A 24,046-nucleotide genomic window follows, 5' to 3' on the forward strand; every position below is an offset into this window, starting at 1 on the left:
GACTTTGTGCCGATCGCTCAGCACAGTGTGCCAGCTCCACCCTAGAGTAGTATGCGGCGGCGGCATCAACTCGAAGTTTACTGTGATCCGGGATACAATTCGTGCTGTAATTTGAACCCGCGGTGTCGTCAATGGGCGGCACGGTTGATGCTTCCTGCACATCCAACAAGTCTGGCACGAGCTATAGCGCAGGTCTCAACGGCATTTTGTGGCTGACTCCTTCTGGCTTTTTTTCCATGCCAGTTTCTTGCGGCTTCCAGAGGTTTGTTGCGTGCATGGTTACAATCTACTGTTTTCCGACATCTCGATCGCAAGGAAAACCTAGGCACAGAGTGGTGCGTCGAGAAACATGAGCGCAAACTCAGACGCGCACAAAGAAGTAGCTGAACGCAAAACAGAAGAAAAAAAATGACGTGTCGATCGTGCCAGCCAATAGGAGGACGTAAGAGCCATTCAGAGACCATAAACGGCCTTCAGAAAACTAGCGCAGGCAGCTACTCCGCTTGAGCAGCGCCATTTTTTGATATTGCAAATTGTGCACAAAGAAAACAGATTTAAAACAATCCCAAGTTGGTGGCGATCTGCAAGCTGCAATGCCTAGGGCGTGCATGGGAATTTTGAACAAATTTACTCTTTTTAGGGGGGCATTTCTTGGCTGCTGTAATGTTTTGAAAGCCGGTTTTATTGCATTTCGTGACTGAATTCATAGTTAATAATTTGAGTTCAGGCACTTGAAAGGATAAACATTCTGAGAATGAGCTTTTCTCCAAAATTAATTTTTTGACCATTTCCGACCGTTCTAAGACCCATGTCTCCCCTTAAAGGCCCACTGTCCACCCTCCGGTCGAAAATATTTTCTTCCTCGGTGACTGTGAGAATTCGCCCCCAGAACGCAAGGCTGCAAAATGTTTTTGAAAAGAGTAGCTAATAACACAGTTACACCCACCCCAATCACCCGATTCTGTCGTGTTTCTCTCCTTCCGTTCCCTCACAAAGGTTTTTCACTCTCCTACCCGGCCGTCTAGCGTCCGCAAGACAAATTCCCCTTCTTTCTCCGCGTTTGGCGGGAGGTGGGGCGTGGCACTCCGCCTATGCGAAAAAAGAAAATGGGCGAGGGAAAAGCGCGCAGCGAGCGGTAGACATCCATCATTCACCCTCAGACAGCGAGACGGACCAATGGACGTCGTTCGCCGGAGGTACGTCATTACTGTGGCTCGACGGGCCAGCGCAGGAAACGGGGAAGCTGGTTTCCCGAAGGAGAGCTAGAGAGAGCTTTGATTTGTATTTTCGTTGCTTTGCGGCGCGCGTGTCACTGTAGCATTTTACACAGACTAGCTCCGGTACCTGATCGAAACACTGGGCTCTTTCGCCTAAAAGGTCCTTCCCTGGACAGTAGCCCTTTAAGGAGGCGTTTGACTGTTTCAGCGGTAATAAATCCGAGGTTCTGGCCTTCAGTCAGAAGCATTGCTGCTGCTGCTGCTGCTCCTAAATACATGCCTCAATTGTGCGGTATATGTATACACTGGCTCACAAGTGTATATGTACTTCCTAGTTCGATGTTGCAGGGTTGCTGTGCACGCTGGCAATACAAAGGCCACTCACTTCCTTCACTCAGCCAATCGGAGACGGCAGTGTGTAAATGACTCGCAACTGCTTTCTGTTTGCAGCGGGTTGTGGACCACAGATACCCATCTGCAAATGGTCAAGAACAATGCGGCTTAACACGATACCAAAAAAAAAAAAAAAAAGCACAACTAGTACATAGGACAGTGCGGCAATGTCGTATTTGCCGATCATGGCCACTACTACATGTGACCCCAACTACATAACACCACTCCTGACCACACATAAAATGGCCACCACTGGCATTCAGCATAACTACCCTATATACAGTTGAATCCCGCCACAACGAAATTTCCGCGACAACGAATAATTTTTTATTCCCCGCGAGTATCCTATAAGAATTAATGGCCTAAATTTCTCTGCACAACGAACCATTTTTGCAGAGCGTTTCCGCTTCAACGAAATTTTCGCGTTCAAAATCGAAACCGAAACTAGTTTTATTGGCGAGAAGTCCAAGTCAAATCCAAAGCCACATTAAGCATGAAATCACGTGATTGCAGTTCCGCCATTTTGGCTTTGTGTCGTGGTCGCGTTGTTCACTCGCTGCCTTTCTCTTCGACAACGACGAGTTTTCATCCGCAGGACACGATGGCAACGCAAGTGAAAAAACGCAAAACTCTTTCTCTTGAGCAAAAAGCTCAAATAATCGCCCAAGCAGAAAGCGGAAGGAAGAAAGCGGCAATTGCTGAAGACTTCGGAATTCCTGCAAGTTCGCTGTCAACGATTCTAGGCAATAAGGACAGCGTGAGAATGGCACTTGCTTCAGGCACATCCTCGAAGCACAAAAAGGTGACGCGGCCCCTCCATGAAGAGTTGGACAAAGCAGTGCATGCGTGGTTTGTGGAAGCACGAGCCAGCAACGTCCCCCTGTCCGGAAGCATCGTCCAGCAGAAAGCCTTGAACTATGCATGCCTACTTGGCATTGATGACTTTAAAGCCAGCATTGGCTGGCTAAACCGTTTCAAGGCCCGCCATAACATCGTTGGAAAAGTGTTGTGCGGCGAGTCAATGTCAGCAGACGTGGACGGAGCAGCTGCTTGGAAGGCGAGTAACATGGCCGGAATTTTAAGCAACTTCGCGCCTGCAGACATTTACAACGCCGACGAGACCGGGCTATTCTACGAGATGTTGCCGGCTAGGACGCTCGACTTCAAGGGGCAGCGCTGTCACGGCGGCAAACACAGCAAAAAACGCATCACAGTGCTGCTTTGCACAAACATGGATGGCTCGGACAAGCGTCCGCCGTTAGTCATAGGCAAAAGTGCCCAGCCGCGCTGTTTTAAGGGAACTCGTAGCCTACCTGTGCAGTACAAGGCGAACAACAAGTCATGGATGACCCGCGCTATTTTCACCGAGTGGATGATGGCATTCGACCGCGACATGAAGCGGCAGGGCCGTAAAGTTTGCTTGCTTTTGGACAATTGTTCAGCGCATCACTCCGACGAAGTCAAGCTCACTAACACGGAGCTGAGGTTTTTCCCTCCCAATTGCACGTCTGTCTTACAGCCTCTCGATCAGGGCGTGATTCTTAGCCTGAAGCGCGCTTACCGCGGGAGGTTAATTCAGCGGCTGCTTTTTAACACTGAAACCGGCCGAGACACGAAGGTGGACTTGTACGTGGCACTGCAGATTATGTCTGCTGCCTGGAGCACACTGGGGCGCTCAGTAATTGTGAACTGTTTCAGGCACGCCGGATTTGCCGAAGGTCGACCCGTACACTCTGCTGGCCTAACACCAGGCGTTACAGACGACGACGAAGAGGCGTCACCGGCTCCGGGGATCGCGGCCGCCTGGAAAACGCTGGGAGAAATAGGAACCGTGCCGCCTAATCTCGAGCTCGACGAATACATCGGCGCTGACGCTTGTGTTGTTGTTCACGAAGATGTGAGTGATGAGCAGATCATAAAAGCTGCCCGGAATGATAAGGACTCTTCCGATGAAGAAGACGACGACGTACAGGAAGCGCCGGCTGCGGCAACCGCCGTACAGGTGATGGACGCTTTTGATGTCATCAGGAATTTCGTTGCTGTCCGAGACGACGATGTTGCAATGGGTTTGCTGACCGAGTGCGAAAATCGCGTGACGGCATTGCTCGCCGTGAAGCGTAAGCAAACCAAGCTTACAGATTTTTGGCATTAAACGCCTTTGCTGCTGCTTGGGCAATTCTTTCTGCGTTTCACGTCAAATTTTTGCGATAACGAAGTTCCGCGAGAACGAATTTTTTTTCGTGCACCGTGAATTTCGTTATAGCGGGATTCAACTGTATATATATATATATATATATATATATATATGTATACATACAGCCGAACCCGGATATATTGAACTTGAAGGGGATCGCAAAATAATATCGATAATTCGATATGCAGAAACTGGTTTGTGACGGCACTTACGATGCGAAAAAACGATACCGTATTTGTCGCGTAATCAACCCACCCTCCACTTTCGCACCCGTGAATTCGGAAAAAAAGAAAGCGTTAAGGCCAACGAGCTTTATTGCAAGCAATTGAGCGATCTCAGCGACGAGCAGCAACGACGGAGCGAAAAATTTCTATCTTGTTGGAACTGCGTCCCTCTCGCCGCTCGAGCCACCGCGGCACCTCAAAACAAGGTTTCTGTGTCGCCGCGGCAGAAATTGCGACTGTTTTCGCTTGCATGTCGATGGCGCACGCCACTCCGTTTCAGTCGTCCCATCCACAGCTCATTTCTTGGCAGCGTGCCAAGATGCTGCGCAGCGATAATGTCAGGGCGTATTTATCTTTTGATATTTCCTGCGGTTACGGGGAGTGAACTTGGCAGAGCGCTCATGATGGCTTGATTGCACAGGCCTGGTTCGATTTATCACGCCGCAGTTAGGGCGGGTGTAGTCCGCTGCCACAAAATCATTGGAAAGTGTGATAAATGCAGATGCTGTCTGAAGCGAAAAATGCTAAAGGCTGGTGTCATGATTGCAGCTGACCGCATGCTTTCGTTGATTCATACATGCAAGGATAAACTGCTCCCGCAAAAAAGGAACAAAAATCTGCCGCTTCCTAATGTCCGCAGCCGCCATATCTTATGCTACGCCGCGCGTACGGCACAACGATAAGAATGGGCGACCCTTGTAAAAAAAACAGAGAGAGATCTGCCGCTCCTTAATGTCCGCAGACGCCATAGCCACGTGAACCGCCACGCGGAAAGGGTTCGCAACACACGCTGGAGAAAGCGTCCAACGTTCTGTCTGAAAACGGGCTGAGCTGGCTTGGTGCATGCGTAGCGCGTGCTACTGCGAACAAAGGCGGGGAGAGAGGAAGGAGAGAGATAGCTCGGCAAAAGAATGGGCACACCCTTGCGTTTCGCTTTATCGCATTTTTACCCTCTTGTTCCCACCGGTTCTCTCTGCTTCATTTACGCACATGGCTTGCAAACGTCACGTGCTGGCACGCGGGAAGCGATAACCGCAGATGCGCGCACCTTTGGGGAATGGGCACAGCGTTTCCCTAGACCAGCCGTCTCTGAACTGTCCCCTCTCATTCCTTCTGCGCGTGGCTTGAAAACGTCACGCCGCAAACAGCCGAAGGTGATGTGATCGTCTTTGAGGAAGGCAGTGCATGGTGCAGAGTTCAATATATCGAACGACCGGTGAAATTGAATACGATATATGATGCCGCTTTCCTATACTTTTACATGGGATTTCCAACGGGATATTCTGCGAGTTCGATATAACGAAAATTCGATATATCTGGGTTCGACTGTGTATATATATATATACATATATATATATATATACCATATTTACTCGCATAATGCTCGCACTCGCATAATGCTCGCACCCCCCACATTGCCTATCGAAAATTGGAATTTTTTTTTTTCCTCGCATAATCATCGCATCCCCAACATCACTGCCGCGAGAGTCGACATGTTGCACCGCGGCAGTCGACTACGCGAAGCGAGCGCCATCTTTCTAGTGCTACTGAAACTAGCTGGCCCCGTTAGGTGCGTGCGCTACCAGGAGGCGCTACCCGACCCAACCGACGATCATCATCACCAGCTCCGACCACTCCGAGCGCCTCGAGAAGGAAACGTCAAGGTGTTTCGTCAGTTTTGTTCCGCTGGTACCGCCGCACGTTCTCCCGAGTTCCGCGCATAGTTCTGCCATTTTGCGAAGACTTTCGTAGGCCTCGCTCAGTGCGTGCTACTTTTGTCACAGTGCTCTTGGTGCCGCTTCGCCATGGGGCGATACGCAAGCTACACCGCTGCCTTTAAGCTAAAAGCTGTCGAGTACGCTTTGGAGCACGGCAACCGCGCTGCCAGCAGACACTTCGGAGTCAACGAGTTTTGTGTCCGCTACTGGAGACGGCAGCACGACAAGCTCAAGGCAACCAGCAAGACTCGGCGTGCCTTCCGTGATCCGAAGACGGGAAAGTTTCCTGGGGTTGAAACTGCACTCCTGGACTACGTTAAGGCTCTACGGGCGGACTCCGCGGACTCTGAGTGATGGTGATGTTGCGGGCGGCCAGCCTTCGCAAATAAAGTGTTTCTGCAGCTAGTGTTTGTCGTCTCTGTGGTTTTATTACAAACGTAAGTCCTGCTTGCAATTGAAGTTTTGGTTAAATTTACAATAGCTGGCTTGAGAACCCCGGTTCACAGCCTATTTACATTTGCTTTCAGCACTCCAAAGCATTGTTCAAAAATTTTCCCCGCGTAATTATCGCACCCCCTAACTTCGCACCGATTTTCTGCGAAAAAAAGTGCGAGGATTATGCGAGTAAATACGGTATATATATATATATATATATATATATATATATATATATATATATATATATGGGAACCATTTGCATCCGTTTGCAATGAACCGTTCAGGCTCTGCAGAACAGTGCACAGCGTCGTCTGCTCTTGGCCAGGCGGCATGTATGCCATACTGCACTTATTTCTGCACCCTCTCCAGAGTGAGTGCACGAGGTGCGAAAACTAGTCCTGCTCCATGACAAAATGAGGAAAGAAGGGCAGAGGACGTGTGTGGCACCAGAAAAACGAGAATGGCGATGCTGCGCTCCATGAACTGGTGCAGCCAAATCGAAAAGACCGATAGTATGAGGTGGACATTTCACGACAACAACGGAAGAAAAGCCTCGTATTATACGCAGGCTTTTACGGTACATTCACCCACATACATTAGTAAACATAAACCCAACAAATGCAGTGGCACCTTTTGCAAATATATATATATTTTTTTTTTGCATTGAGAGATTACATTTGGTACTCTTTCTGTTTGAGCCTTGTGGCTTTCGTTGCTCATGGTTTCCAACATTGTGGCTCTCTTTTCCAACTTCCACAGCCTCCGACGCCGTGGCAGCAGCAGCAGGTGGTAGTCCCATGCTGCCGTCAATGCCCACACAGCAGCAACAGCAGTCCATGGGGGGACCACACCAGCAGTTACCACCTCACCCCCACCACCATGTGGGTGGCACCCTCACCATGGGCGGGAGCCCCATCGGGAGCATCCATGCACCCCACGGCGGTCCTAGTGGGATGTCCTCTCACTTGGGCCCTCACCAGCAGCATGCCCCGCATCCTGCTGGCATGCCATGCAACCCTCTCGCAGGTGCGGGCCACATGGCCGGCGGCAACGTGGCGGTAGGAGGAGGCGCGGGCGGCCCCATGGGGCCTGGTATGGGGGGCCCACAGGTGTTGCCAGGAAGCATGGCGGGCATGCACAGGCCACCTTCGGGAGCGCCCATGCCCTCAGGTGGGGGCGCGGCCGGTTGCCCCATGCCTCCACAGGGTTCTGCCGGAGGTCTGGAGGCGCAGTACATGCAGCAGCAAAGCCAGATCTTTGTCTTCACGACGGGGTTGGCCAACCAGGCGGCCGAGGCGGTGCTGACGGGCCAGTGCCCCAGCATCATTGCCTACCATTGTGCCCAGCCGGGAACGAAGCGTTTCCTGGAGGTGAGCACGGGCCCTAATGCATTCCACATTATGCAGTGGGATCTCGGTGATCTGGATTTTCCTGGAGTGTACGAAATGTTTGTATGTCGTCTTAAATTCATATGAGTCCCAAAACAAACCAACTTGTATGTGGAGGCAAGGAAGGTACGTTCTTTATATAGGTTATGCTTGTTGCGATGCTTTTTTTTTTCTTTTCTTCTTCAATGTTGTTATGTATAGTACACTTCCGACGAAGTTGGAAGAGACCACAAAATTCGACTTATCTAAAAGTCTGTCTTATGGTGGCTTCCTGTTGCACAATTAGAGCTCTTCCAGGGCAACATTTTCTGCTTCTTTCGGAATACCTCTATTCTAACTGCAAATAGCCAACGTGTTGTCAGGCATGAGTTGTATGCTGTGCATGCGGTGTTCACAAAACGAACATCACTGGAGATCGCAGCGAGAGCTTGTGCATCACTGTTGATGGCCCAGCCTATAGAAAAAGCAGGGCAGGCACCAGGTCCCCTCTGACTATCTTTAATTCCTGGTTGCTCCCCAGCTATTCATATGCCAACATGGCGCTTAGTCTCTGCCGCGCGCTCCAAGTCTCAAACCTCCTCTTCCTCTTCGTTTCGCTTGCAGATGAGTGAGAATCTGCAACACGGCCGCCACCTTGCCGCTTGAAGTTTCACTGTATCCGCCACTGAGATAGTGAAGGCGGCCTGGGCAGAGTTGATAGTCTTTTACGTGCAGAACTACCGTATAAACCGTGTATAGGTCGAGTGGGAATATAGGTCGACCCCCTTACCTTGAAGTGAAAAAAAGAAAGAAAAAACAACCAAAAATTGCCGAAACGCATTTATTTAAAACATCGGCTGCGTCCCTGCATTAGCGGAGCTACGGTCTCACTCCGAAATTTCAGCAGCGTCGTCGGAAGATAACTCTTTGTCGCTCGCCGTCTCCCACAGTGCGTCGTCCTCAGTTCCGTCAAGCTTGTTGCTTAAGCAGCACTTCTTAAATACTTTCTGAACCATAGCATCCGGCAAAGACGACCAGGCCGACAACACCCAGCTGCAGACGGTCGCAAGCGGAGGCCTTCGCAGGCGACCTGTCGGCGTTTTCGGATTGACGCCGGACATCCACGCATTGTATTCCTGCCGCACTCTGTCCTTAAACGGTTTGTTGAGTACGACGTCGAGTGGCTGAAGGGTGGGCGTCATTCCACCAGGAATGACAACGAGGTCCGTCCTAGCTTCGCTGAGCGCACGCTTTACTGATTCGGTCAGGTGACCGCGAAATGCGTCCAGAACCAGCACGCTCCGACGACTCAGCAGTGCACCGGGCCGGCGATTCCATACCACACGGATCCATTCAACCATCATGGCCTCGTCCATGTAGCCTTTTTCATTGACGCGCACCACAACACCTGGCGGGAAAGCTTCCTTCGGCATGGTCTTCCTTTTGAAAATCACAAAAGGCGGCAGCTTTCTGCCATCAGCTGTGCATGCAAGCATGACAGTGAAGCGCGAGTGCTCACTTCCTGTCGACAGAAGTTTCACCTCTTTGGCGCCGCGTTCGTTGACCGTTGTAGACGAAGGCATGTCGAACCACACTGGGGTCTCGTCGGCGTTTGCAATTTGTCCCAGCATGTAGCCGTGCTCTTCTCTAAGCCGAATTACAAATCGCTGGAAGCTGACGAGCTTATCGGCGAACTCCTCCGGCAGCTTCTGGCATATTGATGTGCGCCGGCGGAGGGAAAATCCCTTGCGCCTCATGAAACGGCGCACCCATGACTTCGGTGCGCTGAACTCTTCTCGATGCAGTCCGGCTTCACGCGCGAGCTCCAGAGCTTTGCAGCGAATTGAATCTACAGTCACGGGTAGTGAGCGCGCACGAAGCTGCCGCACAAAGTCCGCAAGTGCGTCCTCAAGTTGTGGGTGCACTGCACGACGTCCACGAAAGGACATTTTGCTCGGTTTGCACGCGAACAGCTCACCTTTTTGTCCGCGCCAATACCGCACGCTCTTTTCTGAGACGCCAAACTGGCGCTGAGCGGCCATGTTGCCGTTCGCTTCGGCGAACTCTATAACTTTCTTCTTGAAAGCCGCAGTAAGCTGCCTCCGCGTGCCGCTATTCATTGCTAACGCACGTGGCTGAACGAAACTGCACACGCGAAGACTAACACGCCAGTGACTGAGAACAAAAATGCAACTGATGCAACCACGTTTGGATGTCGATACGGCTTTGGCTGTCCGTTCGCGTGAAGGCACGCTAGACGTTGCCAGACTGTGACTCACATTCTGCTAAAGACCGCTATATAAGACGAGGGGCGACCTTAGCTTGCTTTTTTTAGGAAAAAATCTCGACTTATATTCCGGTTTATACGGTATTTCCACAAGACCGGCTTCATTGACACAGTACTTGATGAGGAGTTTGATAGTTCCGAAGATGATCGATTCAGCAACTATATGTTGCACACAAATTTCCACGCAAAAATGTCCCAGTAACAATGGGCTATATCGAGGGCCCTGGTCGTTTTGTCATTGCCAATGGCCTTGGTTTGTAGTTTGGTCTGATGGTTAGATTTATTTAGCTAACCAGTTAAGCCTTAATCAACAGTGGCGAACTTACTTCTGTCTCTCTGGAGAAAATATGTGTGGTGGTTGTTACTGCACACTTGAGTTGTATCCAACTGTAGCAGATTTTTTTAAGCCGTTGTGCGCTTACTACAAACTTAAGGATACAACAAATGGACGCTGTGTGACGCTCAGGTTCGTCATAAGCGGGCTTGCTTGACCGTATTGACGAATTTGCGGCACGAAAGGTTCATTACATCCTGCTTTCACTGTACTCATTTTTGCTGCTAGATGCTGACGTAGCAAAGGCGCTGAGGTGGTCGCACTTTTGTTACGCAGAAGCACCCGCTGAAGATCCAGCAGTTCAGCAAGCAGAACCCAGCGGCCTGGCTCAACAGCCTCGCACAAATGAAGCAGCGTGGTGCCGCAGCCATGCCGGGCGCCATGGGTCCCGGGGGCGGGACCCTCAAGGGGCCTCAGGCGTTCGGCCCTGGGTTTTGTGGCCCTCCCCATGCCTGCGGGCCGCCGCATCCTGGTGGTGGAGCTGCGGCAGGTGGCTGGCAGCCGCAGGATGCTTGGGGCAATGCCCCTTACGGCCCGGCAGGCATGGCGCAGCAGAGGGGTCCAGCGCCCGCCGGCAGCCGTGGTCCTGCTCCCCAACAGGGAGGGGCTGGATCCCACCACCCGTCGCACCAGGGCTGCGGTCCACCCAATGGTGGCTGCTTCCCGGCAGGTGGAGGAGCGTATCCAGGCATGGGAGGAGGAGGAGGACCCCCGGGAGGTTGTGGTGGTGGCAATCCGGCCCAGATGGGCGCTGGTGAGTGGCATACCTGTTGTGTTTGTGCCATTGCCTTCTCCCTGCGTCCAGTACCATTGAAACCTTTGGGACAGCGCAATGAATGGGACACTAACAAGGAGGCTTATGACTTCTATGCTTACTCGATTCTAACGGCCACCTTTTTTCCGAAAATAAAAAATTGAAGCCTACAAATGACATGCACGTTAGGACTGGCCATGAAGATGAAACTATGCCATCAACGCCTTTCCTCTTTCTGCCATTGATAAACGGGTGCACGTGAGAATAGAGTAAACATGGTAATTAAAAACCCTGCAAACGAAACTGAATCATCTTCCCGCATTTTTGCCCAGGAGACTAGAGTTATTGCATATAGTGGAGGTTTTATCTTGTAAATCACCAAGCACCCTTTTCGTTTCCATCTATTTCGTCTGACACCTCTCTGATAATTCGCCCAGATATGGCAGTCTCTTCACTATCGTATTTGCGGAAGTTGGCTGTATTCTGTTGATTCCAATTATTTGGAAGTTCTCACATGTTGTTTTCTCAAAATAAAACTTGAACGAACCAACGAAGCATACCATATAAACGCGTGAAAGGGCCACATTTTTTTCTCCCTGGATTTTAAGGCCAATTTTTGGGGTGCTGCCTATACATGTAATATACAAGGGGGGAAAAAAAAGATTCTTTTTTTTTTTTCAAGTAAAAACAGATGAATCAGACAACGTGCGGCGTTAATTTGCCATTCAATCGTCACTTGTGGAGTCTTCCAGCTGGTGCTGTGCCCTGGTGCACGTTCACCCCACAAGTCGTCATCTTCAGTCTTGTCTAAACTGTTCGAATCCCGGTCACCTTGAAACTACGGGATACAATGTCCGTGAAGTTCTACGCGGACAAAACCCAGCCAAGCAGTCACAAGCGGCAGTTCACAAAAAAATAAAGCAAAGAGCACACAAGAACTGCAATTACGGCATGCGATCAGACATCAGACCAACCACGCTACCACTACTCACATGCCTTTGACAGCCGCACAACAGCTGGGGTAGCCGGGACTGGCTATACCATTGCCAATATGTATTGCAGAAGCTCGTAGCAGAGGGGAGATGTGATAATAACGATGACCCGCGACTCCGAGCGCCATCTGCGGGTGGCATCTGGAAGCTTGGGTGCGGCCCTTACACATACTTTTTGTTCTTTTTAATATTTGCTTCGGAAAATAGGGGATGTGGCCTATACACAGGTGCAGCTTTTACACACGTTTATGTGATATTCCAGCTAAATATGGTTTTCAGCGTTGGAACACATAACCACAGGCGCATTCACAGATGAAAAACTTCTACAGCATTTGTACCAAACATTGTTGCGGTGTGGGGGACATTCACATGGGTGTTCTTCACACGACCTATGCAGGTGTCAAGGTGCCTGATGAAAACCTGACACCCCAGCAGAGGCAGCACCGCGAGGAGCAGCTGGCCATGATTCGCAAGATGCACCAGCTGCTCTTTCCTGACCAGCATGGGACGGGCAATGCCACGGGTCCCCCGAGCCAGCAGCAACAGCAACAGCAGCAGCAGGGTCCACCCCAGCAGCAACCACAGGGTGGAGCACCCAACCGACCCCGGGGACCCGACCAGTTTGGGCCCTGTGGAGGAGACCACCAGCACGAGGGTGGCCCACACCCACCCATGCAGCACCACCAGCAGCATCAGCAGCACTTTGGGGCAGGCACGTCTGCCGCATATGTGCCATTAATCACCACTTACAGTTTAATCTCGGTGACATGAATCTCTTGGGGCTATGAAAAAGTTTATACTACATAGATGCGCCGTCGGTGCTTAAACACTATGTGATGTGTATCTACTGCGGTCGCTCGTTGCGATCATAGACATTCCTCTCACGTCAGTTTGTGTTCCATCCTCATGAAACTTTCGGGGCCGAATTTCTAGTAACTCAGCACTAGCCAAGAGGTGGTCTGCACTGCTAGTATGCTATATCAAGGTCAACCTTCGCAACATGCTTGTTACACAGAGTTTTCACATACATGCGCTTCAATGGGGGCAGCTTTTGGGAATAAAAAACTTCGTAATATCAAGGAATTCGCTGCGTAGAGGTTTGTTACAAAGGTTTAACTGTGTTCAAAAGTTAAAATTATTGAATGTTCTCAACAGCTGCCCAGAACCGTTTGTATTTAAGTAATGTTATCTAATTAACACTTCAAATATGAATGTCCATTAATTTCAAAGGAAAAGTAAGAGTCAACAACATTTTGCAGTTTCATCAAATGCTTTCACTGCAACGAACGCCGATAAGAGGCAAACGATAGGAGAGGAAGGGTAGACTTTCGCCATTCTCCTCTTAAGAGACATCAAAGAGACCCTCTAATTTTTTTTGAGGATGCTTGTCTCACCTGCTACAGAGTGCACGCATGAGCCGCGCGGGCACCACTGTTCCAAGCAGGTCATGTTCAGGAAGGTCTGTTCATGTGACTGGGTACTTCGTGGGTTGCGCCTCGATATGACCCGCCGCCTTAATTAACAAGCATCCTATGTCATAGTCTTACATGGGGATTGGCCAGGACTGCGCTTTTTGTTTGATTTACCTGACTCTGAATTAACGGGGATTGAATTAATGCGATTTAACTGTATTTTGTCTTCCCTGCTGCTTGCCGAGCCTGTCACAAACTATATTGAATATTCGGTCATTCGAATACTAGGTATTCGATGCCAGAACAGAAAAATTCTACAAACTCATTATTTGATTCGTATTCAGTTATCCGACTGTTTGCGCCCCCCCCCCCCCCCCCCCCCCCAATTTGTTTGGCAAGAGTAATGCTATCTTACGCTGTTGCTCAATCACACAGGCAGGTTGAACGTTTAGTTTGTTTTGCGAGAGCAGCGCAAGAGCTGTGTTGAATCGGTGTTTTCGCAGGACACCAGGGAGCAATGATGGGGCACCCTCCAGCCGAGTGGCAGCAACAGCAGCAGGCTGGCATGGCGTCCCAAAAGCCGTACCTCGAAGACAGGCGACGCAAAGGGGGCGCCGCTTCCTCCCAGGCTCAGGGGATCTTCCCAGCCTGTGGCTCAGAATTCTCAGCGTCTGGCTCGCCTATTCCCAGTGGCTATATTGCGCGGCCGGGCTCCTGTCCCAACCCAAACTTCAACAATGGCACTGCGGGCCCTGGTGGTGCTGGCACCACAGCGAACAGACCAAGCTCCTGCGCCGGTTTCAACTCGCCTGGTTCCTTCTCCAATCCACCAACACCATCGGGCTTTCCCGGTGCACCGGGCACCAGTCCAGCGGCAGCGTCCAGCTTTGCTGCGGCCACTGGTGCCAGCCCTGGCATGGTCTTTAGTCCTGGAGGAGCGACGCAGCAGCAGACGTCTGCGGGAGGTGCAGGCAACGCCTTTGCCAACAGGTCAGCTGGCCAGTGCGGGGGAGGGGGACCGTTCTCAGGTGCCCCACCCTGTGGTAGTCCAGCCCTCCAGCCATTTTCGCCATCAGTTCGTGGGTCTTCGGGATCGAGTCCGCCAAACTATGGCGCGAGTGGTGGTGGAAGTGGCGGCAACGCCAGCCCAGGCACTGTTCCACCCCCGCCACGGAGTCCTGCATCAAGAGCAAGTCCTCGGCTCCAGCAAGGACCTCCCCCACCCTACGGCGCACGAGGGCCACTGGCGCCGAGTCCTCACCCACCGCCATCGCCATCCCCGCGGCTCGGGACAGCTTCACCAGCCGACCCTACGGCGCGGCAGTTCTCGCATCCCACTGGTGGCCGGCTGGCCAACCCAAGCCCGGGTAGCGTCCAGACGACACCTCTGAGCTCACCAAAGCCCTGCCGTGGAGGCCCACACACACCAACAACACCTGGCGGGGGCAGCGCTGTGCCAAGCCCTTCGTCTGCTGGAAGCTCGCGGAAAAGATCTGCTACACCACTGACGCAAGATGCGCCAGAGTTTGTGAGTGGCATCAACACATCTGTAGGAGGAGGTGAGTAGCAGCCCAATACTTTGTCTGCTGAATGGTACTGCTTATGAGCGGAAAGGGCCCCTTACAGTGAGTGTTGGCAGGTTAGCCGAGCTGACTGGTGCTTCCTTCGTGTTTGCTTGTCGCGGTTGCCGCAGGTGGTAGTCTCGGCCACCCCGGTGGAATGGGCGGCAGTGGCAAGGAGCCAGGCCTGATGCCTGTGCCGTCGCCGCAGCAGATCCAGTACCTGGGCTCCCTGGAGAGCCAGGAGCTCACTATCCAGAAGCAGGCCAACCTGGGGGTGCCCGAGGGCTCCCTGAGTGCACAAGCCCCGCCCCATGGGGGAGGCTCCATGGGGGGCCAGAACCCCATGGGAGGAGGGACAGCGACAACACAGGGAGTCATGCCTCAGCAGGGCATGCTACAGGGCCTCGGCCACCCACCAGAGTGAGTGGAGCACTCCCAACATCTTACAGGGATGGAGGTCACGGTGGCCATGCTATTTTTCGCTTGTGGTCGGAACACCACCGCAGCCCTGCAGGTCATAACACAGGCCGTAGACAGGACGAGAAAAGAGTTCATTATGCAGCAGTTACATCACAGTTTATTAATTAATAATTATATATTGCTTATAACAATGCGCTCTGGTAGTATCATTAAAATAATATTTTGATACAGTGGACTCCCTTTAATCAAAACTCGACGGGGACAAGGAAATCTGTTTCATTTATTGGCAGTTTTGTTTAAGGATTGTGACCCCCAAAGAAACTGTGCAACATAGTTTGTTTCAGGTTGGCATGCCACTGCTTCTCTAAATAGGCATTCATCTTGGCTAGGCTGCACATGTGCTCCAAGCAGCCCTCTCGCTCAAAGTACTGCTGGAGTACTTGAACTGCTTGGCTAGCCTCATTAGTCGACACTGGGGAGCTTTGATTGCTATGATGTTCGGTCTCCTCTTCACTGTCATTATTTGTTGGCTTCGTCGACTTCCTTCAATGTCAGTCAAGGTGTCCTCACGGCAGGTGACAGCATCATTATCAATAGCTTCATAATCATCCATGGTTACAGTGCCACGCTTGGGAGCCAGTACACTAAAAACAGCTTGTGCTTCAGCAACTTCATCAGGGTCTTCTTGGTCAGCGGCCACTGCTTTGGAAAAGCCCGCATGATGAAAGCTACGTTGAATTGTTGTTGCCGTAACTTCATCCCACGAGTGAGCCAAAATGTGGATGGCAGAGAGGAGGTCTACGGTATACTCTGTGCCGCTGTCCATACACAGCATCATCCTTTTCAGGACATGGCGATGGAAGAACACTTTAACATTGCGAATCACGCCCTGGTCCATAGGCTGGAGTACGGCTGTCGTGTTTGCAGGGAGGAATTCCAGGTGAATTGAAGTCAGGTCTCGCACTTCACCATGCGCGGGGCAATTGTCAACAAAAAACACGACCTTTCTGCCTTTTCTAGCAAACTCTGCGTCCCTCTGCAGCAGCCAGGTTTCAAAAATGGCCTGCGTCATCCAGGCCTTAGTATTCGCTTCATACAAAACTGGCAGGTTTTTGACACCCTTAAAAACTAGCGGTTTCTTTGCTTTCCCAATAACGAGAAGCTTCAACTTCTTGGACCCGTCCATGTTCGCTCCCACAAGAACGGTGACACGGTCCTTACTGTGCTTACTCCCCGTGCACCTCTCACTTTTAAAGCTGAGAGTTTTGTTCGGCAGAAGCTTATAAAAAAGCGCCATTTTGTCCATGTTGAAGACTTCGCTCGACTCGTAATTTGCAAGTACGTCTTGAAGCTTCTGCTGCTGCCAGTCAGATCAAACATCATTATCTACCATGGCACTTTCACCTGCTATTGTGCGAAATACAAGGCCGTGGCGCTTCTTGAAATGGCTTAACCAGCCATCGGTGAATTTAAAGCCTTCAATTTCCATCTGCAGTGCAATGTCTCTCGCCTTCTCCTCCAAAATAGGCCCATTCACTGGAAGATTGGAACTTCGAGCACGCTTGAACCACAAGAAAAGTGCCTTCTCGAGGTCCTCATGTTCAGCCAGATGCATCCTTTTCCTATCGGGGGCGAAAGCGCCACTGTTATATGCTTTTTCAATCTTGTCACAATCCTTCAGAATCCTTGAAAGCGTGCACTTTGGGATGCCATGTCTTTTTGCGATAGCAGTTTTCGACTCCTTGGCACACTTCACATCATCAAGAATTTTCATCTTGGCTTTTAAAGACAACACATTATGGGGACGCTGTCTAGCAGCTTCTTCCATACTGCACGCCGGAAAGAAGTCGCGAAACAGAGTCACGGAACAGAGCAAAATGGTGCCCGCACAACAGAAAACAAGGTGTGCAAGGTACTGGATTGAATTGGATTCTGGATATCGACGTCAACAAAGATGACTCAAGCACAGTTTCAGTTTCATTTATCCGAGTTGCAAGCAAAATGGGGTTTCGATTGTCGAGCGCGACTCTGCACAGATTGTGTATGAAATCAATTACTTTTTTTGAAATTGTTTCATTTAAAAAAAGCTTTCGTTTATGCGGGTTTCGTTTAGCGCGCTTCCACTGTAATATGTGCCACTTAAGTGCAATTAAGTTATTTTAGGTTAATTCAGGGCTGGTTCTCGGCACCAATTCTTAAAAAGTTCAGTCAGTGCTAGTCAGGTGCCGGCTAAGTGCAGTTCCAGTTCTGTGGTTCAGGTACAGTGCGTCATCAGCGCCCCACATCACTAGTGTGGCATTTTTCAATCAAGCCTTGTCGTCTGCTCACCAGTTCCTGTTGGCCGCAAGCTGCAAGTTCTCGTAGTGTATCTATTTTCGTGCCTGGTGTCCTCCAACAATGAGGACGGCGAAGCCGAAGTCGCGATTTCCTTCGTGACAATACACTTGTTACATCGTGGTTCAGACCGAGGCTGACTGGTTCGGACAGATTGCGATTAACCGAATTGCCGTACAACTGAAGCGAAGCGCATGCTGCTAGATATTTCAGCTTTGAACTCAGGAGGCTATTCAGGTCGTCACGAGAGACTTTAGAGGAACTCGCCATTTTCACGGAGAATGACGCTGGATCTGTCGAAAACGGGGGAAAATGCCCTTAAGAATTCGCGGCAACTCGAGATTGCCTATACATCGAACAAAAAAAGCATGGATGACCCGCAGTATTTTCCGTAGTTTGCTGCAAGATCTTAAAGAAGACATAAAAGATACTGGACGCCTTGTGTGCCTCATCCTCGACAACTGCTCTGCGCACCACGTTGAGGACTTGGAGCTTGCACATATGGATCTGAAGTTTATTCCGCCCAGTTGCACATCCCTCATCCAGGGGCATAATTAACAGTTTGATGTGTGCCTATCGGCGATGACTAATCGACAAGCTGCTCCTCGAAATTTGGCTGGAACGGTCAACGAAAGTTGATTTGTTTCAAGTGCTCGAGATGCTGTCTACGCCCTGGAAAGCGACACTAAAGAAAATCATTGAAAACTGCTTTTGAAAAGCAATCCTTGGAGTAGGCGTGTCCGCAGCAGCTCAACCTGAAGGTGAAGGTGGGTAATGCCGTTGTGATGGCAAAGAAGACACAATAGGAAGTGACGAACGTGCGTGCCTTGTACCCACAATACAATGTGAGAATTTTATTTGCATGCTAAGAGACTAATTTCGACTTAACAAAATTTCAGTGTAACGAATTCAAGTGCCGATTTTACTGACTTCGCTATATCAAGGTTTAACTGTACTGCAGAGTACATTTCTGACTATGGTACTCTCTCTCCGTGCGTTGTCTGGATCAGAACACTTTCATTTTTGTCACTTCTTTTGCTTTCTTTGCTCAGAAGTGTCACCTTGACACTCTAGAGTCTAGTGCAACTGTACGAGTGGAGTGCAATCAGACGTGAACGTTCATCTTGGTCAATTAGAGTGCGTACAAAGTGTCCATCTTATCTGAGAGTTAATTTTAACCAAAAGGGTCTATCTTAATAATATCGGTGTGTATTCTGTACCTAGCTGAATTTATTATACACCAGAATGATTTGTTGAAGCATTTTGGAATCATCTTGGTGCAGCATCAAGAAATTCATAAACTTTCTTCCTTTGAGGGCGTTGTTCTGGGGGGAAAAGCTAGCTCCTGAAAAGACCTCATTCCCTGTCTCTACCATTCCAGTATCCCGCCTCTGGACATGGGCCCCAGCCTGGCCTCCGAGAATTCCCAGGGCTCGTACCACTCCTCTTGTTCTTCGGGCATGGAAGGTGCTGCACCTCGGATGGGTCCTGCCATGCAGGATGGAACAGGCCCACGTTTTCCGACAAGCCCTCCTTATGACGCTCGATTCCCAGGAGCTCCGCACGAAGCACCAGGCTTCGGTTACATGGACCCCCGGTGCAGGGGCGTTGGGCCCGATTCCGACCCTTCGGACCCATCCCAGCAGGGCCGCTTCCCTGGACCTCATCACCAGGGCTTTCCCACCGGAGGCATGCCGTCGCACCAGGGGGCTGCATTTCCTGGGGCTTCCCAGGCGGGGCCGACGACGGGGGCACGTGATTTTGGCGAGCCCATGATGGGCGCCACGGGCTTTCCGAGGCCCGGTGGCTACGCTGGCGAAGTGCCCCACTCACCCCACATTCAGAGCCTGCAGAAGATGACGCCCCCTTTCGACGGCAGCGGCAAGGGTGAAGTGGCCGCGGACCCGCTCAACGGGCCACACCGTGGAAGTCCCGGCTGCATGGTGCCCCTTGAACCATCCTCGGCACAGTTCATGGCCGGTGGACCTATGATGCCCCACGGAAGGGGCGCTGCTGCCGCCCCCTATGCTAGCATGGCGCCCGCCCGCAATTCTCCCGGGCCCCGCGCGCGGGGTCGTGGAGCTGCTGCTAGTTCGGCAGCGGCGGCGGCGGCCGCTGCAGCAGCAGCTGTCAACTTTGGGGGCGGAGCCAACGTGCAGGTGAAACTCGGTGCACCCAACACGATCCAATACCTCCCCGCGCGACCTCAGAACCCTGTGGCAGCACCTCCGCATCGAGCGCCGAGCCTGGACTTCCTCCAGCGTTTCACGACGCCGCTGACAAACCTGGACGCCAAGGTGCCCACCCAGAACCTTCAGTACTTCCCGCCATCAGGCCCGCCTCAAAGGGCGGCACCTGTCATGATGATGCGGGGCGGACCAGGTGGAGCCTATGCGGGCGGGCGTGGATTGCCACCCATGGATGCGTACGCCGCCGCCGCTGCGGCTGCCGCTGCTGGAGGCCCCAACGGACCTGCCCAGCATGGCATGCCGGTCGGGGCCATGTTTCAAGGAGGCAAGGGTCTGCGGCCAGCGTCTCCTGGCGGTGCAGGCGGCGACGTGGTTTCACAACCCCTGCCCCCAACCGTGGGGCAGGCGTTCAGCTACAAACAGGGCCCATTCTATGGACCCACTACAGCTGATCCCAACTACGCCGTGCAGTTCCACAACTTCCAGCAGCAGCTGTATGCCACCAATACGCGGAGCCAGGGCACAACGGCGTCTGGGCCATCGGGTGCAACGGCGGCTGCCGCGGGGTTCTTTGGCCCAAAGTGACTTTTGATTGTTACCTCACCTCCCTGGGTGTGCTAACAAGAGCAAGATGGAAACTGGTCTCTCTCGCTGTCTTTCTCGGCAGTTGTGTGTTCTCTAAGCCCGAGTCTGTGCTGCGTGACTCCGTTTCCGCGTGCCACCACCAACAGTTGGGTCAAAGTTGGCAGGTGGGGGGAACGGTGCCAGGGAGCTGTAGACACTGGGGACAAAGGTGCTCAGATTCCGCGGCTACGCGGTCCCTGTGCGCGCGAGAATGCAGCCAACTCTTTCTCTTGCTCAACAAGGCTCAGAGCGGCCATGGTGGAGCCCACGTGTTTTGGCGCTGCTGGTATGGGTCCCCGCGGCCCGTGCTCAGTGGGACCGATGTGATTTTCTCGACGAACCGTGCTGTTCTCATAGTGGCTGCTGGCAAGAAGAACCAGCACGCAGATGTCCGTGCCATCTTTTGCGATAAGTGTTTGGCCCCTTTCTCAGTGGCTTCGGTGTTGAAGGGCCCCTCACTGGTTGTTGTTTTTTCTTGTTTTGTTGGCGGTTGTTCCTGGTGCCGTGGTCTCCTCTTTATTATTTTTTTTTTGCACATTTTACAAGGCTGGTGGAAAAAGAAGATAGGGAAAGGGAGGTTTGGAATGAGAAAAGGAAAATTCGAGCCAGCAGAGGAGAGCCTCTCCTTTTCCCTATTTACTCGGCTACAAGAACCGCGGATGGCAGCTGATGTCGCAGCCTGTTTTTGAAAGGAGGCTCACTCCTCTGGTCACGGTGACAAGTTTACGTTATGGTTATGGTTGTGCTTTCACGAAGCAGCTGTAAGGAGTCTCCGCGGGAACAGCGTGCAGCATACTTTCTCTATGGCTGCTGCTCCCCTGTCTATCCGCGTGAGGCAGCTCCCATCATTTTTTTCCCTCTCTCTTTTTCTTCACCTCCCTCCTACCCCACTCCTGCTCGAGGTGTGTTTATGGAGTGCCATGTCAGCGGCGGCGTAAACCTGTCTCGGAGAAAGACAAGAGCAGCTTGTTTCTTGATTTCAGTGCCAACCAGCGTTGTGTTTGGAGAGAGCTAAGGGACTAATATCCTATGCTGATTGAGCCAGCTACGCACAACTTTTAATTTTTTTTTTCCTTCTTGGCCCACTGTAACTATATACCCCCTTTAAGCTGTTTGAGCAGCACAGGTTATTTTTTTTTTCCCCAGCCAACCTTACCCATTCTTCGCTTTTCCATGGAATTCGAAGGGAAGTGATTTTTCTGCTCAATTTTATAGTGCAACCAAGAGGAGAATGAGGAACAAAGGAAAAAAATGCGAGAAATGAGAATGGAATGAAAATACAGGATACGTCACTCATCGCGTCAGCCATATCTTAAGTTATTTATCATGAAGAAAAGTCTCCGTCGTCATGTTGTCGTCCTTCTGTGGTGGTCCCCTTTTCTTTGTTTTAGCCGCTTCTCTCACTGCTTCGTTGTTTTCCAGCACTGAGCCGAAGCGTGAAGTACTACTGCTGTGCTAGGTCATTACTGAAAGAAAAGTTGTTGTTCTGTGTTCCTCACAAGTGAGATCCCGTCCATGAAGTAAATGAAAAGTGAAACCAGTGCGGTCTGGTTGCTGAAAGAAGCAGAGAAGAACCCTGCTGTATACGACTGCAGCTGCGTCAGCAGTGCATCACACGTTCCCCCACTTGTCCTCCACGCATCGTCATCTTACCTTCCTCGACTGAGCTAAGTATTTCCCAGACAATGCAGCTAGAAGGACATGCATCCATCTTTTATTTGTTGAAACGAATGATTCATGGGCTCAACCTAATATGGGTAGGCAGCTTGTGGCATAAAATAAGGGTGAAGTAATGGGATTACTTCCCAAGGTGCAACAGAGAAGCCATGCCCAACACGAGGAAAAAAAATGCCACGTTTGTACCACTGAAAGGTGTCATGTTAGGAAATAAAAAAGAAAGCTGAGCTGTTTCCTTATGCTAGACATAAGCTAACCTGACTGTCAGTGTCAAAATTTCGTTTTTTTATTTTTATGGCCACCGTCATATTTAGCTTTTCACTTTTTCGACTTAGTTGTGGTTGATTTCTATTTACCATTGTTTATAGCACAGCCTACATTTATATGATTTGGCACAGCGAATTAATTTTATATCAGTGCTGGCACTGAGGTATTAGCAACTGTGGTTAGCTTGCTCTCTGTTGTCAAAACACCTCCTCTAATGTGGTAAGCAATCTGCAGCTACATCTGCCGCTAACACGACATCCAGTGAAAGTATTCATCATATTATAGGCTATGATGGATGATGGAAACCTACCTGTAAGGGGTCGGCTTCGTCAGTTGTGAATTACAGTTCCCTCTAGCTGCATTGTTTGTTTCACCTCCTAGCGCCTTCCTTATATGTGAAACCTACTTTCTGCTGTTGCATGGCCCTCCTTCCGACATTGTTGTCGCCCAACAGAATGTGTGTGATCTTTTCCCAGGTTTGGTACTTTTCGTTAATTTTAAACCGGCTAGGTAGGGGGTCAAAGACGAGATAGTGGGTGTCGTTCCATGGCTCACTTTAAACAAATAAACCTCACATGCAAGGAAAAATGCTCAACGGAAGAGAGCCCCCTGCCTCCCTCCCGACACCCCCTCTCCCCTCAACTCGCCTCTCCACTTTTTTTTTTCTCATGCAAACAAATAATTTTCAGAATCTTTCATCTCATTGTGTACCTGTTTTTCTGACGCAATATGCATCACTGTCATCGTTTGCGCTGCTGTGAGTGCTGTGAGTAGTGAAATTAGGTACTGTTATTTAGTTGCCTAGATTCTGCCACACTATCTATGTAAGCAGGTGCAAAGGAATTTTCGAGCTGGCTCATGCACTATTTTGAATAGCGAATTTAATGTGCTTAGCATTGGTTGTGGGATTTTGGTTTCTGGCGTTCATTTGGTAAATGACTAGTGAAGTGCGAATTAGTGCCAGTGTTAAAAAAATTGTGATGTGGTCGAAACGGTGCTCTGTTCATTTCTTGAGTGATGGTCTTAGCGGTGCATCACGTGACTCAGTGCTCTCATTCAGCTGTAAAGTGCATTGTTGCGTGGCTTGCATCTGCCTGTGGACAAGCCATACTGGATCTGGTGCTTTAACTGGCTGGTAATTGCAACATCACCATTTTTCAGCAACTCGGCAAGTGATTTGATTGCACAAACAAGTACTTTAAAACCTTTAAAAAGATAGTTTCTGTCTCCAGCAAGTTGTCAGTCATTCAAGTCCATTGCATCTTCTTTTTTTTTTGCTGATCATCCAACCATTTCTTTTGTAGGCTCCCATTTTTCCCAGATAGGGGAAACTTCATTGTCACTTCATTTTTCTCGACTCTTCCATACACTTGATCTCCAAAAATCCTGTCCCAATCTTTTTCTTTTTTTGTCAGTCGCTTTTGTTTACATCAAGCAACAGGGTAGCGTCACCTTGTGACGAGAAAAAAAAAAAAAGACGCGTCGTTCTGCCGCTCTCACAACTTCTGGCATAGTGGAGTGGAAGTCACTTGTGACGACCTTCACACTACAGTTATTGCGGCGTGTCTTTTTGCAGCCGTGTGCCAAATCTAGATTTCTCCTTGAGGTGCTTCTTTTTTTTTTTTCTTAACTTTCTCTATCCA

At 50.6% G+C, this 24,046-nt stretch overlaps 1 protein-coding gene across 3 annotated transcripts in view; it reads left to right on the forward strand.

The window, feature by feature from the left end:
• LOC146182497 (uncharacterized) overlaps positions 1 to 24,046 on the forward strand; it is a 145,242-nt gene extending 121,196 nt beyond the window's left edge. For all 3 annotated transcript variants that reach the window (XM_084577623.1, XM_084577625.1, XM_084577624.1), the window contains exons 10-15: positions 6,944 to 7,554; positions 10,449 to 10,926; positions 12,316 to 12,630; positions 13,834 to 14,889; positions 15,024 to 15,312; positions 19,028 to 24,046. In XM_084577623.1, the coding sequence (XP_084433749.1) occupies positions 6,944 to 7,554; positions 10,449 to 10,926; positions 12,316 to 12,630; positions 13,834 to 14,889; positions 15,024 to 15,312; positions 19,028 to 20,420 (4,142 nt within the window). In that variant the 3' untranslated portion in view covers positions 20,421 to 24,046. The remainder of the gene's footprint in view (positions 1 to 6,943; positions 7,555 to 10,448; positions 10,927 to 12,315; positions 12,631 to 13,833; positions 14,890 to 15,023; positions 15,313 to 19,027) is intronic.

This window comes from Amblyomma maculatum, chromosome 8 (assembly GCF_055883805.1).
Source record: "Amblyomma maculatum isolate TAMU_Amacu chromosome 8, ASM5588380v1, whole genome shotgun sequence".
Lineage (NCBI taxonomy): Eukaryota > Metazoa > Arthropoda > Arachnida > Ixodida > Ixodidae > Amblyomma > Amblyomma maculatum.